The sequence below is a fragment of the Emydura macquarii genome, unplaced genomic scaffold (assembly GCF_026122565.2).
Source record: "Emydura macquarii macquarii isolate MOO-44397 ecotype Brisbane River unplaced genomic scaffold, CSIRO-AGI_Emac_v2 contig_1790, whole genome shotgun sequence".
Taxonomy (NCBI): domain Eukaryota; kingdom Metazoa; phylum Chordata; order Testudines; family Chelidae; genus Emydura; species Emydura macquarii.
The window spans coordinates 146,290-165,406 of NW_027131927.1; the positions used below are offsets into that span (position 1 = coordinate 146,290).

The 19,117-nt window shown below is 58.3% G+C and overlaps 1 protein-coding gene across 1 annotated transcript; it reads left to right on the plus strand.

Annotated features, from left to right (window-relative positions):
* Window positions 1-2,932: 2,932 nt before the first annotated feature.
* On the plus strand, window positions 2,933-18,305 carry LOC137159052 (peptidoglycan recognition protein 3-like). Its single transcript, XM_067557235.1, has 10 exons — window positions 2,933-2,998; window positions 3,416-3,484; window positions 4,892-5,093; window positions 5,898-6,016; window positions 7,406-7,578; window positions 13,207-13,363; window positions 13,795-13,863; window positions 15,284-15,485; window positions 16,294-16,412; window positions 18,016-18,305. The coding sequence occupies exons 2-10, from the start codon at window positions 3,433-3,435 to the stop codon at window positions 18,192-18,194; spliced, it is 1,272 nt and encodes a 423-aa protein (XP_067413336.1). The 5' UTR covers window positions 2,933-2,998; window positions 3,416-3,432; the 3' UTR covers window positions 18,195-18,305.
* Window positions 18,306-19,117: the final 812 nt, after the last annotated feature.

The window sequence follows — 19,117 nt, forward strand, 5'->3', positions numbered from 1 at the left end:
GCGACTGACAAGCCTGGAAAACTCAGACACCCCGGGACAGCCGCTTCCGCTACCTCGTTGTGTTGTTTCCCAATTGCTCAGGCAGAATCCCCTCTGCCAGCAACGGGAGCAAGATTCTGGACCCAATCCTGAAAGACATTTAGGCACCTAACTCCCATGGTATCCACACACCCAGGGGCTGCAGGGCTGGGCAGTGGAAAGGTCATCCCCCCATCCACGTAAATAACATATTGAGATGGTAAAAAATTATGCTTAAGCAGCAGATGTGTGATAGTGAGCTGGGAAGTCTATGGAATTTACTAGACAAATACGTATTTAGAGCATCAGGTTGGGGCAGAGGAGGTTATAAACTGGAAATAAGTTACCAATAAGTTATCCAAGCTGTATGCAAGCTGTGAAAAAAGATATCCCTTGGATTAGTCTGTTGTTTTTGTCAACAGCGGCAAGTTTTGATTCCACTGACTTAATAATCTCTCTGCCTTTTTGTAGATGCGCTGTACTAATAATAATTAATGACAAGGGCTTGGGTGTTTGCGGTCTCTTTAAGTATGAAGTAAGATCAAAGCTAAATTGATAATAAATCAGCTTCCCTGTGTGGTGAACCTCACACCCACGTTTATCAGCTGCCAGGCTGGGACATGACAGGCCAGGGTCACAACCTGTGTGTCTGGAGTAAAGACCTGACAGTGTGTTGACACTCTGGCTGGGATGGTCTAGGTGTAAAGAACCACAGCGGCCTTGCAATCGACACCTCCAACGGAAGGGAAAAGTTCAAAGCCGAGATACAAGAATAAATAAAACAAAACATTAACTCAGGAAAACACCATGAAGAGTAAAATACGAGCTGAACAATAGTAGGAATAATAAAGGAGCGCTTGGATTGTTTGCATGGAGGTTCTGTGAGGGCACAGGACACAACGTAAGCCTGGCCCATGGACTCACACGTGCACATTGCGTGTATCTGAGGTTGAAACGAAAGTGGAGGAGAAAGAGTTAAATGGGAGCCAGTTCAGTACTTGGCATGTGAAACTTTTATTCATAAGCTGAAGGAAATGAAAAAGTTAAGACAGAGAAGCAGCAAAATGGGGAACTCAAACTGCAGCGGGAGAGCGCAGGCTGTGTCAGCGTATCCCTGCTGCATCGTTTACAAAAGGAAAGTTGAAAGCGGGCGAGACGGAATGAGCCAAAGAGAAGGTGCAGACGTGACATTGTCAGAAACGGGAGGAAGAGGAGGGAAGTGGCTATTGGGAAGCACAGGAGCAGCTGGGCGTGGTGAAGCTGGGTGCAGCAGGAAACCATGGTGTGTGCAAGGACCAGGAGGATTCGATGGAGCAGGTCTGAGCTTTATGGGGACAAGCCTCAGGTTTAAGTAAGGCAGCTGCGAAGTGCAGGAAGTGAAGAAAATTCAATCAGTTCTGGACGGAATAAAGGCAAAGATTTGGGGCTGTGACAGCTCGGCCCCAGCAGCTCTCAGACTGCTTCTTAAATGCAAAGTAGAAATGTGAAATTCTGACAGGCCATGGCAGAAACACCAGGCAGGGGGATAAGCCTGTCCAGGCACTAGGTCAATGGGTTTCCCTTGCTGGCACAAACAAAGTGAGGAGGGATTCCTAGGAAATACCTGCCGGGGGGGGGGAGGGGGGATGCCAATCCACCTCCGCACCCAGCCTTTAGAAGCGACGTCCTGAGGAACCAGCCACTGGCTGCGAAGGATCCATTCCCAGACCTGGGGCCCAGCCTGTGTCACTCACAGGGTCACGGCGGGGCGTGTTCGAAGCTGAAGCTGTGCTGACTTTATAAACGCAGAAAAGCTCCTGGGTGAGGTTTGACAGGCTGTAACCCGGCCGGAGCCCTGGCGGGAGTTGGGGTGGGGTGGGCTGGGGATGTCTGGTCAGCTCGTTATCATGTGGGTAGGTTCGCTGATTGGTTTTAATGTGTTTTCTCTGCTGTACTTTCACCGTAGGAATCAAGGCGCTTGCTCAGAGAGAGCTGGGCCGGGCCGGAGCTGTGGTACTCACACGCTTTGTAGCCTCTGAGGAGGAGGGAAAGCGGCCGGTTTAGCCAGTCTGACTGGCTGGGGATATCACGGTGTCAGCAAGAAACTGGGCAGCTGGAGCACCCCAGGCAGGAGGGAGGGAGGGAGGGAGAGCGAGGGGGGTTCCAGCCTGGGGCGACTCCAGCCCCCGCTCCCGCTGCTGTGCCGTACGGCTAACAACGCCTTAGTGCTCACCTAGCCCTTCTCACCAGCAGATCTCACTGCGCTGTGGAAACTGAGGCACTGAACAGGGCAGGGGCTTGGCCAAGGTCACCCCTCAAGCTGGCCTCACCTGCACACAAAAGCTGTAGGAGTGTAACGGTGCCAGTCTGGTTAGAACGTCACAGCCCTGGTGGGGGTACAATTGTTCCACTGCAACCGGGCGAGAACTATTCCCGGACGAGAAGGTCTTACAGGAATAATCCTGGACCCAGGCACCTTTATCCTGGGATAACGGCACAGGCACTGCTGCTGTAACCAGTATAACTGTATCGGTAAGAAACCAACCCCACCACCCCACACAGTTACAGCAGGACAAAATCTGTGTATACAGATACTGGGAACTTCGGGGCAGGGACCGTCTCTCGCTCTGTGTCTGCAGCACCCGGTGTGATAGGGCCTGGGTCACGGTCACTGTCTGTGCAGCGCCCAGCGCGAGGGGGCCCTGATCTTGGTTACTGTGGCTGTGCAGCACCTGGCACAATTTCCTTGTGCAAATCGCCCACTGAGAGAGGGAGGGGTTAAGGAGCTACCCTGTCCCCCTGCCACTCCGCCCTGCCACACCTGCAGGTCACTGCCAGGCCAGAGGAGGAGTTTGGAGGGAGCAGGGAGCAGCTCCCTTTAAAGGTGCCAGCGGAGGTGAGCAGAGCTGGGATCTGCAGCGCTGCAGCAGGAGCCCGGCAGGACGCCCAGCGGACGCTCTACCTGCGCTACGGAGGGAAAAGGCGTCTGGACATTTGCGAGGTGGCAGACGTCTCCTTGGGTTGGGTTTGTTCCCGTCTTGCTGGGGGAGGCCAGCGGGAGGTGAGCGGGTGGGGGGCGGACACACAGCTCTCTGGGGGCAGGACTGTCACGGGTCCAGAGGCCCGGTGCTCTGCAACAGTGCCTGGGAGGCCCCCTTATGGTGCCAGCCCCCCTTAGGGTCTCACTCTTCCACTAGGGGAAGTCACCTGGTTTCACTGCCTCCTGGAGCGCACCTCAGAGCCTTCAGCCGCCCTGGGGGAGCCGTGTACCCCCAAAGGGAGCAGTGCAGCCCCTCCTCCAGCACGTGCAGGGACTCTCAGCCAGCAGGGCGTGTGTTTGGGGGGTGTTTGGCTCCAGTCCAGCAGTGCCCCCTCCCGGTGGTGCCAGGCCAGGTGTGACGGGTGCATGTCCCCACAGGGCCAAGCGAGAGGAGGATGCTGCTGACGCAGGTCGTGTGGCTCTCAGCGCTCTGCGCCATGGCGCTCGGTGAGTTCGAATCCCCCTGGGCCAGGGGTAGGGGGTCAGGGCTGGGGAATCCAATGCTGAGAACCGAGGGGGCGGAAAGGTAGGCATGGGAATTTACTGATGGAGGTGTCCGTCAAATATACCCCCTGGCCTGGCACCCGGGGTTGGGCCTGTCCCTGCAAAGCCAGGGATGCTCGTCAGCTCCCTTCCAGCCTGTCTTCCACAAGGCCGGGCTGGATCATCCCCTGAAGCCCTCCCCCAGAGCTCTACTGCCCACGGAGAGCCAACTCCAGGGCGTCACACACCTCCCACCCAGGCCATGACCCCTGCTAGCCCAGCTCCATTAAAACTACCCCAGAGACAGAAAGTACCAGCTCCCAGTACCTGGAGGGGCGTTTAGGTGGAAGAGCAGGAGGGAGGGGGTGGGGAGTGGGAGCAGGGCAGATGGGTGGGGTGGGAGGAGCAGTAACAACCCTGGCGAGTCCCCAGCTCCCACCAAGGCTCCATTAGCAGGATTTGTGCTGGGAATGTCCCTGCAAGCTAGAAATTGGTCAGAGCAGGGCCCATCTACCCCGGCGTCCCATCTGCAGCAGTGGCCAGTGCAGGATGCTCCAGAGGGAGGTGTGAGACACCCCGTAACGGCCCATGATGGAATAACACAGCCATAGGGGAATTTCCTTTCTGTTCCCATATGTAGTGGCTGCCCCAAATCCTGGGGCAGGTGCCCGTCCAGTCTCACCCACGTAACGCTGGCTGGTCTCATTCTCCATGGAAACCTCTGATCCTTTGCAGCATCCTGCACTTGGTCTCAGAGATAGCCAGTGGCAGGGAGTTCCACAGGCAGATTGCGCACAATGAGGCTTTTCTCGGGTCAGCTGTTCTGACCTGCCAGTTTCCGGGAGACAGGCTCTGTCCTGGTCACCCCATCCCTGGGGATATCTAGCAGGAGGGGCAGGGGGCTGCAGTGGGAGACCAGAAGGATCAGGCATCTGGAGAACCTCTCGGATGGAGAGTGAGTGGAAGGGCTGTGGCACGGAGGGAAGAGGCCGGAGGGATGCAAATGACCAGAGGGGGCAGAGGAGACAGACAAGTTCTGAGCCGCACACCCTGGGCGGGAGATTCCCCAGCCCCGAGGGTGAGTTAGGCGTGTCTGTCCCAGCCGCTATCTCCAGCCCAGCCGTGGTTTGGCAACCCTCCAGCCTGGCCTGGCTCCCCATTGGCCCCATTTGCCGCGTGTCCTCCCTGCGCCGTGCACGGCCTGTGCTGTCCTGCCAACGCCCACCCCATTGCTGCACCCCCGGCCCCACTGAGAGCACCAGCCCTGGGCTGATCCGGCTGCAGACCCAGTGGCTGACGCTGCCTGGCCGGGGGTGGGTGGGAGGCACCCACATTAATCCAGCCCTTTCTCCCCTCCCCCACATGGCGCAGGCTGCCCCACAATTGTCTCCCGCTCCCAGTGGGGGGCCCGTCTCCCAAAAAGCAGGGTCTGGCTGAGGACCCGGGTGCCCGTCGTCATCATCCACCACACAGTGGGGAATCGCTGCACCTCGCTGGCCACGTGCAGCAAGGAGGTCAGGGGCATCCAGAACTACCACATGGACAGCAACGGCGGGGCCGACATCGGCTACAAGTGAGCGGTGCGGGGTGCAGGGTGGGGCTGATGAGCAGACTTGGGACCACTGCCACCCAGCAGCCACAGGGGGCAGCACAGACCACACTCAGGGGTAGAGCTGCGGGAGGCGGGATTTGTCCAGAGAAGCGATTTGACTTTTATATTGAATATGTTGGGCAGAAGAGAGGGCATCGGGGAGGGGTGCACACAGGGTCCCTGCTGTACGGGGGCGGGAGGGAGGGACAAATGCATCTGGAGATAATGGGACCTCAGCCATGGGGGAAGGGGAAATGGGAGGCCCAGAGCCCCTGGCAGGGGGAGATCAGGGCGGGGTGGAGGCCGTGGGAGAGCAGGGGATGGGAAACGGCCACTTATGGAGCTTGTGGGGAGGCCGCTGGAGCCCCTGGGTTGTGCCACAGGCTCGGCTGACAGATGCCGCGTGGCCTGCGCCCTGCTCGTATGTGACACAGCCCCGGGCCGACGTTATCGAGGCGTTTCACCGGGGCCGGGCTGACGCCCCAGAATGAAAATGTGGCCGGGATATTGTGCTCTTTGTGTAACGTTTTGAGATTGTGACACTCGGGGATGGAAACCCAGCCGGGCATTTGCCAAACAGCGCGATGCAGCTGAGCGCCCCATTCCAGTCTGTTTCCTCAGGGGGGCTTCAGCTCTGTGAGCCAGGATTGAGACTCTGTCTCTGACGGTCCCAGGTTCAATCCAGGCAGAGCTAGCAGTGAAGCTGGGGGAGCTGCCACGAGCGCTGGGGAGGGGAGGGTGCGGGCGACGTGCCTGTGCGGGTCTCACACTGCGCTCTGCCTGCAGCTTCCTGATTGGCGAGGACGGCCGAGTCTACGAGGGCAGAGGCTGGAGCACGATGGGGGCCCACGCCAAAGGCTGGAACGATAAGTCACTGGGATTCAGCTTCCTGGGCAGCTTCACCAGTACGTGGGTCCCTTCTATACGGCTTTCCCCAGCCAGGCACCGAGGGGAGCTGGGAATCCCTTCTGCAGGGCTCCCGCCCACAGCTGCTCTCCCCAGCTCACCTTACGCCTGGGGCCAGGGGCACTCCTCGGGAAGGGGTAACTCATGACAAGGGGTCACTGCTGCAGAGCGACTGGGCTGGCTGCAAGCAAACACCGTGGGCTTTTCATGCAGCCACAGGCCCAGGGCACAGTAGCCGGGCTCAAAGACCTGAGGCTGAGTCGGAGCAGGGAGGTGGGGTCACCTGTATATGGTATTACTGGGCCCATCACTGACCCCCTCTCCGGTTCCGGGGCCCTGGGAGTTTGCTCCACTGGCTACGCACCCTCGCTGTTAGAAATCTGGGCCTTATTTCCCATGGGAATCTGCCTGGCTTCGTCTCCTGCCCCCTCTTCTGCCTTTCTCTGCTCAGCTAAAGCACCCTCCAGCTCCTGAATTTTCTTCGGAGGAAGGTGCTTGGGCCTGGCGATCCTCCCACCTCTCAGCTTCCTCTGTCATCAGCGGAGCCGGCTCAGCTCTGGCCCTCTCGCCCCAGCAGCCATTTCCCCAGCCCATAGGTCATTTTTGTGGCTCTTTTCGGCCTCCTAGACAATTTTCCACAGCCCTTTTAACACGGGGATCCCCGAGCTGGGCGCAGGATCCAGCATCGGTCTCCCCAAGGCCGGATATGGGGGAAAATCCCCTCCCTGCCCCTACCCGCCACTGCCCCGTCTATCCAGCCCAGGATCCCATTCACCCTGCACGTCCCCGTGTCACCCTGGGAGTTCGTGTTGCTACTTGTCCACCCTGACCTCTAGATCCTGTCCAGAGCCCGGCTCCCCAGGACACGGCCCCTGGGCTGGAGGTGGGGCCTGCGTCCCTGGAGGTTTATCTGTCCGTGTGGCTGGACTAACATGCATTGGGCTTGCCTGGGTCCTGCCCAGCTCGCTCTGTAGGATGGCCCTGGCCTCACCAGACAGAGAGCGCCTGAGCCGGGCCCTCACAGGCCTGGTGCAGCCTGTGCCCCACTCCAAGCTGAGAGCTTGGGGGTGGGGGTTGGGATTCAGCCAGAGAGCTGCCCCGGGCTAACACAGCTGGCCTCGCCGCCTTCCCGCTGGGCTCCGCCACTGTTGAGCTTCCTCTCCCCGTGGCACCAGGCTGGGGCACAGGTCGGAAAGAGAAACCTTGGCTAAGGAAATGCAGCGGGTGGAGGTGCATTATCCGAATGCAGCAGTGGTGCTGGTGGAATGACACTGACGTAGCTAATGGAGAGCATGGGATGAGTGGGGGTATTTATACAGGCCAGTCACAGCCCCTGTGTGGCAGAGAGGGGCCAGGGCGAGTATTAAGGGGATCGCTGTGTTCTGCAGACAGAGCCCCCAGCGCCGCCGCCCTGAACGCCGCCAAGAGTCTGATCCAATGCGCCATCTCCAAGGGCTTCCTGAGCCGCAGCTATACCCTGAAGGGGCACCGCAACGTGAACCCAACCAGCTGCCCCGGGAATGCCCTCTACAACATCATCCGCATGTGGCCCAGGTTCAAAGCCTGAGTCCCTGCAGCCACGGGGCAGCCCCCGCGCCCAGCGCTAACCCCACCCGTGGCTTCTGCTTCCTTGAACGGCACCTCCGCCCTGCAGCAGGGGCAGCCTCACGCTTCTCACCCACCTGCTGCCCTCCTGGGACCTGCAGAGCAGGGATCTGATCCTTGGGGTTACGCTCCCGACTCCCCTGGGCTCCCCTGCCCGTCCCCAGGGCTCAGATTTCTAATGGCGGCTGGGAGTCACCTGCCTCCACCAGCCTGCTTCCTTCGCAGACGCCAGGCCTGGACGCTAGATCCCACCCTGGACGGGCACATCAGATCCGCCCAGTTCCACACACTCCCAGGCTGAGGTTTTTAAAGCAGCCAGACGGGGTTTGGGGCCAATCCTCAACCGAGATCGGTGCCCGACGGCCCTGCAAATCCCTGGGCAGCTTTGGAAATGTCGCCTCAATTCTCGTTTTAAAAACCTGTGAAATGATCCATTCCCAAGTAAAATCAGCCTTTTCCTCCCAGCCCCCCACTTAAATCTGCAGCTGAAATTTCTTCCTGAATGCCCCCAAAATTTGTTGCTATTTAACATAGCCCAGAAATGGAACCGCACAGAGTCCCCGAATCCTGACACTCGGCTCTGCCTTTCCAGCCCCAGGATCTGGCTCTCACAGCTTTTAGACCCCGCCCCGTTCACTCCCCTACAATACATTCCCGTGAACCTCTTTCACTGAGAAAAAGGCAAAAATGTTTTGATCATCACATGGCAGGCTCCTGGGAAGGAGCCCTTTGCGCAGTCTTAGAGTCTCACAAAGGATTTTTTAATTCAATTGCAATTTGCCTTTAACCCGGCACCCTGCAGCTTAGCGCTTGCTTTGTTTGGATGCTACAGAGCAGTGAAAAATAAACCAGCTTCTAGCAAACGAAAAATAAAAGTGCAGTGAATCATTTAATCTGTTACAACATCACCACCCCCCCCAGCCATTGGGATTGGCTGCGGGAGCTCAGAGGGTGTCTCAGAGTGGCACTAAAGGGCCACACTGCACTGGGTGCTGTACACACAGAACATGAAACAGGCAGTCCCTGCCCTAAAGAGCTAACTGGACAAAGGGGTGGGAAGGGAAACTGAGGCACAGGGCAGGGACAAGGGACTTGCCCGAGCTCCCAGGGCCAGTCACTGGCTGAGTGGGGAAAAAGACCCCAGGGCGCTGCCCACTAGACGGTGCTGCCTCTCAATCCAACTGTCAGGAAAATAAGGGAGACAAAGGCTCCATCTCTGGGAGGTGAGGACAGGTCAGAGTCTGTTCTTCACCCGGTCCAGGCCCTGCTGTGCTGGAGTAACACTACGGGTCGCACACCTGCTCTAGTTGTGCCATGCACCCTCAGGCTCTACATGGCAGGACCCTTCTCCCCAGTGTCAGTGCCCCTTTTGGAGTCACAACCCCCTTTCGAGCCTGGCCTGCAAGGCCCCTTGTCCGGTAAAATCTCCCTGGCTGTGCTGGGCCCTCTGCCCGGGGCCCCCCTGGCTCTCCCCAGCTGCTTGCCATGTTCAGTTGCAGGCTGACGTGCAGCATGGCCAGCGCCCGCTGTCCTGGCTCTGGGCCTGCGTCTTCCCCTGCAGGTCATCCTGGCTGCCCGTCAGCGCAGCTGGTCTGGGCTACGCTAGTTCTTGGCTGCTTCACCCAGCTCAGCCCCTCTGGCTCTGCTCTGCCCCCTCCCAGCTATGCCCTGCTGTAAACAGCAGAGGGACCAGGCAAGGGAGACTCTGTAACCCTCCCCAGGGCCAGCTTCCTTCCTCTGTCCCAGCCCTTGGAGGTCGGGCCGGGGTCTCCAGGGGCTGAACCTCAGCTTCTCTGGGGTAGGGGGAGGAGTACTGATCCTGGGGACAGGGGGACTTGGATTTGCCCAGGGCTAGAGAGCCTGGGGCTGAGCCAGCCCGATGCCAGGGTGAGCCCCACCCGAGTGGCAGCGGGAAATTCTCAGTAAAGGACGCAGGCATTGCAGGGAGCTGGGGGATGCTCAGAGGCCTGAGAAGCTGGAGCTGGCTGAAGGAGGAGGAGGAGGAGATTGATTAGCTCAGCTCAGATGCTCTTGCAGAGAATTTGAGCGGTGCCAGCTCTGGGAAAGAGGGCTGGGCACCCCCCGACTAAGGGGAGAGGGGCACTGAGCTGGGCTTGGGCCTGGGGGACCTGTGGGACTTTGAAGAGTGAAGGAATTGGCGCCGGCGTGGGGAATGTTTTAATTTCCTTTGGACTGGGGTGAGTTTGATCAGGGAGCTATGTGAAGGAGACAGCCAGGGTGAAGGGCTGCAGAGCGCCCTCTGCCTGTGAGGGGTGCTTGGAGCCGCCAACCCTGCTACAGTTCCTTGTCCCCTCTGGGGTGACCTTTTGTTCCCCATACGCCAAGTACACCCCCTCCCCCACCCAGCTCTGGGTCCTTTCCATTTTCACAGCCCATGAGGAAGGCAGCATCTGGGAAGAAGTCTCTCTACTCCCCACCTTCCTGGCTGCAGTTACCTTCGTCATCTCCCAACATTTTACGCTCTGCCTGGGCGTTCCCCAGCCTGGCGCGGCTGTCAGAGATCTGTCAGGGATCCTCAGCGGCCTCAGTGTCCCTACTTCTGGTAGAAGACCCTGCTGGCCCCGTGCTCTTAGCTGCCCTGGATCCCTGGTGAGGGTGGGCAGGGAGCTGATCCGGCCTGCATTAGGACTCAGAATTTCCCTTCATGTCAGTAGGTCTCACCGCTCCCCTTTCCCGGGGCATTTGTCTGCACACAAGGAACACGGTTCCTCTCTGACGATGGCAGGGGGAAGATGACCCCTCACCCGGTCCTTCTCCTTAACAGCTATTCTCTTTGCATTTTGGCTCACGCAGCCCCTTGCAGGTCTGGAGCTAACTGAAGGGTCTGATTCTCCTCTTCTGCTTTTGAAGACATAATATCATCCCTCAAAAGCACAGAAGATGGATTATCTGACACCCACACACAGCAGTCTGAGCACTCAACACCACTCCCCACCCACAGCTGGGAAAAGAACCCAGGAGTCCAGCCTGCCAACCTCCCTGCTCTGACCACTAAACCCCTCTCTCCTCCCAGGTTCTCATGGCCCCAGACAGCCGTCCCTGCTATTGCCATAGCTACGTGAGCCCTGATGCAAGAACCTGCCTTCGTCTTAAGCAGCTGTCCCCTGTCACTGCTGAAAGGACATTCCTCACCCCATCAGCCTCCTCTCTGCGATCCCGGCATCCTGCCACCCTGACAGAGATGTGAGGTGCAGGGGAAGCTGCATCCTCCAAAGAGCCTGGGAAAACCTAAAGATTTGGTCTGATCTTTTTTTTTTTTAAGCTCCTACATTACCAATTGACAAGCCTGGAAAACTCAGACACTCAGCTGTGAAAACTCAGCTGTGAAAAAAGATATCCCTTGGATTAGTCTGTTGTTTTTGTCAACAGCGGCAAGTTTTGATTCCACTGATTGAATAATCTCTGTGCCTTTTTTTAGATGAGCTGTACTAATAATAACTAATGTCAAGGGCTTGGGTGTTTGCGTTCTCTTTAAGTATGAAGTAAGATCAAAGATAAATTGATAATAAATCAGCTTCCCTGGATGGTGAACCTCACACCCACGTTTATCAGCTGCCAGGCTGGGACATGACAGGCCAGGGTCACGGACTAAAGACCTGACAGTGTGTTGACTCTGGCTGGGATGGTCCAGGTGCACAGAACCACAGCGGCCTTGCAATCGACACATTCAGGGGAGGGGAAAAGTTCAAAGACAAGATACAAGAATAAATAAAATGAAATGTTAACTGGGGAAAACACCATAAAGAGCAAAATAGGAGCAAAAAAATAGTAGGAATAATAAAGGAGCGCTTGGATTCTTTGCATGGAGGTTCTGTGAGGGCACAGGACACAACGTAAGCCTGGCCCATGGACTCACACGTGCACATTGCGTGTATCTGAGGTTGAAAAGAAAGTGGAGGAGAAAGAGTTAAATGGGAGCCAGTTCAGTACTTGGCATGTGAAACTTTTAATCATAAGCTGAAGGAAATGAAAAAGTTAAGACAGAGAAGCAGCAAAATGGGGAACTCAAACTGCAGCGGGAGAGCGCAGGCTGTGTCAGCGTATCCCTGCTGCATCGTTTACAAAAGGAAAGTTGAAAGCGGGCGAGACGGAATGAGCCAAAGAGAAGGTGCAGACGTGACGTTGTCAGAAACGGGAGGAAGAGGAGGGAGGTGGCTATTGGGAAGCACAGGAGCAGCTGGGCGTGGTGAAGCTGGGTGCAGCAGTAAACCATGGTGTGCGCAAGGACCAGTAGGATTCGATGGAGCAGGTCTGAGCTTTATGGGGACAAGTCTCAGGATTAAGTAAGGCAGCTGCGAAGTGCCGGAAGTGAAGAAAATTCAATCAGTTCTGGACGGAATAAAGGCAAAGATTTGGGGCTGGGAGAGCTCGGCCCCAGCAGCTCTCAGACTGCGTCTTAAATGCAAAGTAGAAATGTGACATTCTGACAGGCCATGGCAGAAACGCCAGGCAGGGGGATGAGCCTGTCCAGGCACTAGGTCAATGGGTTTCCCTTGTTGGCACAAACAAAGTGAGGAGGGATTCCTAGGAAATACCTGCCGGGGGGGGATGCCAATCCACCTCCGCACCCAGCCTTTAGAAGCGACGCCCTGAGGAACCAGCCACTGGCTGCGAAGGATCCATTCCCAGAGCAGGGGCCCAGCCTGGGTCACTCACAGGGTCACGGCGGGGCGTGTTCGAAGCTGAAGCTGTGCTGACTTTATAAACGCAGAAAAGCTCCTGGGTGAGGTTTGACGGGCTCTATCACGGCCGGAGCCCTGGCTGGAGCTGGAATGGGGGATCTCTGGTCAGCTCGTTAGCACACGGGTAGGTTCGTTGATTGGTTTTAATGTGTTTTCTCTGCTGTACTTTCACCGTAGGAATCAAGGCGCTTGCTCAGAGAGAGCTGGGCCGGGCCGGACTGGCTGGGGATATCACGGTGTCAGCAAGAAACTGGGCAGCTGGAGCACCCCAGGCAGGAGGGAGGGAGAGGGGGGTTCCAGCCTGGGGCGACTCCAGCCGCTGTTCCCCCTTCTGTGCCGTACGGCTAACAACGCCTTAGTGCTCGCCTAGCCCTTCTCACCAGCAGATCTCACTGCGCTGTGGAAACTGAGGCACTGAACAGGGCAGGGGCTTGGCCAAGGTCACCCCGCAAGCTGGCCTCACCTGCACACAAAAGCTGTAGGAGTGTAACGGTGCCAGTCTGGTTAGAACGTCACAGCCCTGGTGGGAGTATAATTATACCACTGCAACCGGGCGAGAACTATTCCCGGACGAGAAGGTTTTACAGGTATAATCCAGGACCCAGGCACCTTTATCCCGGGATAACCGCACACACACTGCTGCTGTAACTAGTATAACTGTATCGGTAAGAAACCAACCCCACCACCCCACAGAGTTACAGCAGGACAAAATCTGTGCATAGAGATACTGGGAACTTCGGGGCAGGGACCATCTCTCACTCTGTGTCTGCAGCACCTGGCACGAAGGGGCCCTTTGATGCTTGTGCAAATTGCCTGCTGAGAGAGCGAGGGGTTAAGGAGCTACCCTGTCCCCCTGTGACTCCGCCCTGCCACACCTGCAGGTCACTCCCAGGCCAGAGGAGGAGTTTGGAGGGAGCAGGGAGCAGCTCCCTTTAAAGGTGCCAGCGGAGGTGAGCAGAGCTGGGATCTGCAGCGCTGCAGAAGGAGCCCGGCAGGACGCCCAGCGGACGCTCTACCTGCGCTACGGAGGGAAAAGGAGTCTGACATTTGCAAGGTGGCAGACGTCTCCTTGGGTTGGGTTTGTTCCCGTCTTGCTGAGGGAGGCCGGCGGGAGGTGACCGGGTGGGGGCGGACACACAGCTCTCTGGGGGCAGGACTGTCACGGATCCAGAGGCCCAGCGCTCTGCAACAGTGCCTGGGAGGCCCCTTACGGTGCCAGCCCCCCTTAGGGTCTCACTCTTCCACTAGGGGAAGCCACCTGGTTTCACTGCCTCCTGGAGCGCATCTCAGAGCCTTCAGCCCCCCTGGGGGAGCCGTGTACCCGCAAAGGGAGCAGTGCAGCCCCTCCTCCAGCACGTGCAGGGACTCTCAGCCAGCAGGGTGTGTGTTTGGGGGGTGTTTGGCTCCAGTCCAGCAGTGCCCCCTCCCGGTGATGGCAGGCCAGGTGTGACGGGTGCATGTCCACACAGGGCCAAGCGAGAGGAGGATGCTGCTGACGCGGGTCGTGTGGCTCTCAGCGCTCTGCGCCATGGCGCTCGGTGAGTTCGGATCCCCCTGGGCCAGGGGAAGGGGGGCAGGGCTGGGGAATCCAATGCTGAGAACCGAGGGGGCGGAAAGGTAGGCATGGGAATTTACTGATGGAGGTGTCCGTCAAACATACCCCCTGGCCTGGCACCCGGGCTTGGGCCTCTCCCTGCACAGCCAGGGATGCTCGTCAGCTGCCTTCCAGCCCGTCCTTCCACAAGGCCAGGCTGGATCATCCCCTGAAGCCCTCCCCCAGAGCCCTACTGCCCACGGGGAGCCAACCCCAGGGTGTCACACACCTCCCGCCCAGGCCATGACCCCTGCCAACCCAGCTCCATCCAAACTACCCCAGAGCCAGAAAGTACCAGCTCCCAGCATCCGGAGGGGCGGCTAGGTGGAAGAGCAGGAGGGAGGGGGTGGGGGAGTGGGAGCAGGGCAGACGGGTGGGGTGGGAGGAGCAGTAACAACCCTGGCTAGTCCCCAGCTCCCACCAAGGCCCCATTAGCAGGATTCACGCTGGGAATGTCCCTGCAAGCTAGAAATCGGCTCTTGGGTCTGAGCAGGACCCATCTACCCCGGCGTCCCATCTGCAGCAGTGGCCAGTGCAGGATGCTCCAGAGGGAGGTGTGAGACACCGTGTAACGGCCCATGATGGAATAACACAGCCATAGGGGAATTTCCTTTCTGTTCCCATATGTAGTGGCTGCCGCAAGCCCTGGGGCAGGGGCCCGTCCAGTCTCACCCACGTAACGCTGGCTGGTCTCGTTCTCCATGGAAACCTCTGATCCTTTGCAGCATCCTGCACTTGGTCTCAGAGATAGCCAGTGGCAGGGAGTTCCACAGGCAGATTGCGCACAATGAGGCTTTTCTCGGGTCAGCTGTTCTGACCTGCCAGTTTCCGGGAGACAGGCTCTGTCCTGGCTACCCCGTCCCTGGGAGTATCTGGCAGGAGGAGCGGGGGGCTGCAGTGGGAGACCAGAAGGATCAGGGACCTGGAGAACCTCTCGGATGGAGAGTGAGTGGAAGGGCTGTGGCACGGAGGGAAGAGGCCGGAGGGATGCAAATGACCAGAGGGGGCAGAGGAGACAGGCAATTTCTGAGCCGCACACCCTGGGCGGGAGATTCCCCAGCCCCGAGGGTGAGTTAGGCGTGTCTGTCCCAGCCGCTATCTCCAGCCCAGCCCTGGTTTGGCAACCCTCCAGCCTGGCCTGGCTCCCCATTGGCCTCATTTGCTGCGGGTCCTCCCTGCGCCATGCACGACCTGTGCCAGCCTGCCAATGCCCACCCCATTGCTGCACCCCCGGCCCCACTCAGAGCACCAGCCCTGGGCCCGATCCAGCTGCAGACCCAGTGGCTGATGCTGCCTGGCCGGCGGTTGGGGGGAGAGGCACCCACATTAATCCAGCCCTTTCTCCCCTCCCCCACACGGCGCAGGCTGCCCCACCATTGTCTCCCGCTCCGAGTGGGGGGCCCGTCCCCCAAGAAACAGGGTCTCACTGCAAATCCCGGTGCCCTTCGCCATCATCCACCACACGGAAGGAAATTACTGCAGCTCACAAACTGCGTGCAGCAATGAGGTCAAGGGGATCCAGAACTACCACATGGACAGCAACGGCTGGGCCGACATCGGCTACAAGTGAGCGGTGCGGGGTGCAGGGTGGGGACGAGGGGTAGACTCGGGACCACTGCCCCCAAGAAGCCACAGGGGGCAGCACAGACCACACTCAGGGGTAGAGCTGCGGGAGGCGGGATTTGTCCACAGAAGCGATTTGACTTTTATATTGAATATGTTGGGCAGAAGAGAGGGCATCGGGGAGGGGTGCACACAGGGTCCCTGCTGTACGGGGGCGGGCGGGAGGGAGGGACAAATGCATCTGGAGATAATGGGACCTCAGCCATGGGGGAAGGGGAAATGGGAGGCCCAGAGCCCCTGGCACGGGGAGATCAGGGCGGGGTGGAGGCCGTGGGAGAGCAGGGGACGGGAAACAGCCACTTATGGAATTTGTGGGGAGGCCGCTGGAGCCCCTGGGTTGTGCCACAGGCTCGGCTGACAGATGCCGCGTGGCCTGTGCCCTGCTCGTATGTGACACAGCCCCGGGCCGACGTTATCGACGCGTTTCACCGGGGCCGGGCTGACGCCCCAGAATGAAAATGTGGCCGGGATATTGTGCTCTTTGTGTAACGTTTTGAGATTGTGACACTCGGGGATGGAAACCCAGCCGGGCATTTGCCAAACAGTGCGATGCAGCTGAGCGCCCCATTCCAGTCTGTTTCCTCTGGGGGGCTTCAGCTCTGTGAGCCAGGATTGAGACTCTGTCTCTGACGGTCCCAGGTTCAATCCAGGCAGAGCTAGCAGTGAAGCTGGAGGAGCTGCCACGAGCGATGGGGAGGGGAGGGTGCGGGCGACGTGCCTGTGCGGGTCTCACACTGCGCTCTGCCTGCAGCTTCCTGATTGGCGAGGACGGCCGAGTCTACGAGGGCAGAGGCTGGAGCACGATGGGGGCCCACGCCCAAGGCTGGAATGATGATTCACTGGGATTCTGCTTCCTGGGCAGCTTCACCAGTACGTGGGTCCCTTCTATACGGCTTTCCCCAGCCAGGCACCAAGGGGAGCTGGGAATCCCTTCTGCAGAGCTCCCGCCCACAGCTGCTCTCCCCAGCTCACCTTACGCCTGGGGCCAGGGGCACTCCTGGGGAAGCGGTAACTCATGACAAGGGGTCACTGCTGCAGAGCGTCTGGGCTGGCTGCAAGCAAACACCATGGGCTTTTCATGCAGCCACAGACCCAGGGCACAGTAGCCGGGCTCAAAGACCTGAGGCTGAGTAGCAGCAGGGAGGTGGGGTCACCTGTATATGATATTACTGGGCCCATCACTGACCCCCTCTCCGGTTCGGGGGCCCTGGGAGTTTGCTCCACTGGCTACGCATCCTCGCTGTTAGAAATCTGGGCCTTATTTCCCATGGGAATCTGCCTGGCTTCGTCTCCTGCCCCCTCTTCTGCCTTTCTCTGCTCAGCTAAAGCACCCTCCAGCTCCTGAATTTTCTTCAGAGGAAGGTGCTTGGGCCTGGCGATCCTCCCACCTCTCAGCTTCCTCTGTCATCAGCGGAGCCGGCTCAGCTCTGGCCCTCTTGCCCCGGCAGCCATTTCCCCAGCCCATAGGTCATTTTTGTGGCTCATTTTGGCCACCTAGACAATTTTTCCATGGTCCTTTTAACACGTGGATCCCCGAGCTGGGCGCAGGATCCAGTATCGGTCTCCCCAAGGGCGGATGTGGGGGGGAAATCCCCTCCCTGTCCCTACCTGCCACTGCCCCATTTATCCAGCCCAGGATCCCATTCGTCCTGCACGTCCCCGTGTCACCCTGGGACTTCATGTTGCTTCTTGTCCACCCGGACCTCTAGATCCTGTCCAGAGCCCGGCTCCCCAGGATACGGCCCCTGGGCTGGAGGTGGGGTCTGCGTCCCTGGAGGTTTAACTGTGCTGTGGCTGGACTAACATGCTTTGGGTTTGCCTGGGCCCTGTCCAGCTCGCTCTGTAGGACGGCCCTGGCCTCACCAGGCAGAGAGCGCCTGAGCCGGGCACTCACAGGCCTGGTGCAGCCTGTGCCCCACTCCCAGCTGAGAGCTTGGGCGCAGGGGTTGGGATTCAGCCAGAGAGCTGCCCCGGGCTAACACAGCTGGCCTCGCCGCCTTCCCGCTGGGCTCTGCCACCGTTGAGCTTCCTGTCCACGTGGCACCAGGCTGGGGCACAGGGTCCTAGAATCATAGAAGATGAGGGTTGGAAGGGACCTCAGGAGGTATCTAGTCCGACCCCCTGATCAAAACAGGACCCACCTCAGCTAAATCATCCCAGCCAGGGCTTTGTCAAGCCGGGCCGTACAAACCTCTCAGGATGGAGATTCCACCATCTGCCTAGGTAACCCAGTCCAGTGCTTCACCACCATCCTCGTGACAGACTTTTTCCTATAAAGAGAGACCTTGACTAAGCAAAATGCAGCAGCGGGAGGAGGTGCATTATCCGAATACAGCGGTGATGGTGGTGGAATGACACTGACGTGGCTAATGGAGAGCATGGGTGGGTGGGGGTATTTATACAGGCCAGTCACAGCCCCCGTGCAGCAGAGGGGGGCCAGGGCAAGTATTAACAGGGTCACTGTGTTCTGCAGACAGAGTCCCCAACACCGCCGCCCTGAACGCCGCCAAGAGTCTGATCCAATGCGCCGTCTCCAAGGGCTTCCTGAGCAGCAGCTATATCCTGAAGGGGCACCGCAACGTGAACCCGACCGACTGCCCCGGGAACGCCCTCTACAACCTCATCCGCACGTGGCCCCGGTTCCAAGCTTGAGTCCCTGTAGCCACGGGGCAGCCCACGCGCCCAGCGCTAACCCCACTCACAGCTTCTGCTTCCTTGCTTCTCACCCACCTGCTGCCCTCCTGGGACCTGAAGAGCAGGGATCTGATCGTTGGGGTTACGCTCCCAACTCACCTGGGCTCTGCTGCCCTTCCCCACACTCCCAGGCTGAGGTTATTAAAGCAGCCAGACGGAGTCTGGGGCCAATCCTCAACCGAGATCGGTGCCCGACGGCCCTGCAAATCCCTGGGCAGCTTTGGAAATGTCGCCTCAATTCTCGTTTTAAAAACCTGTGAAATGATCAATTCCCAAGTAAAATCAGCCTTTTCCTCCCAACCCCCCCACTTAAATCTGCAGCTGAAATTTCTTCCTGAATCCCCCTGAAATTTGTCACTATTTAACACACCACACAAATGGAACCGCACAGAGACCCTGAAACCCTGACACTCGGCTCTGCCTTTCCAGCCCCAGGATCTGGCTCTCACAGCTTTTAGACCCAGCCCCGTTCACTCCCCTACAATACATTCCCGTGAACCTCTTCCACTGAGAAAAAGGGAAAAATGTTTTGATCATCACACGGCAGGCTCCTGGGAAGGAGCCCTTTGCGTCGTCGTAGAGTCTCACACAGGACTTTTTAATTCAATTGCAATTTGCCTTTAACCCAGCACCCTGCAGCTTAGCACTTGCTTTGTTTGGATGCTTCTGAGCAGTGAAAAATAAACCAGCTTCTAGCAAACGAAAAATGGAAGTGCAGTGAATCATTTAATGTGTTACAACATCACCACACACCCCCAGCCACTGGGATTGGGTGGGGGAGAGCTCAGAGAGTCTCTCAGAGTGGCACTAAAGGGCCACACTGCACTGGGTGCTGTACACACAGAACATGAAACAGGCAGTCCCTGCCCTAAAGAACTAAC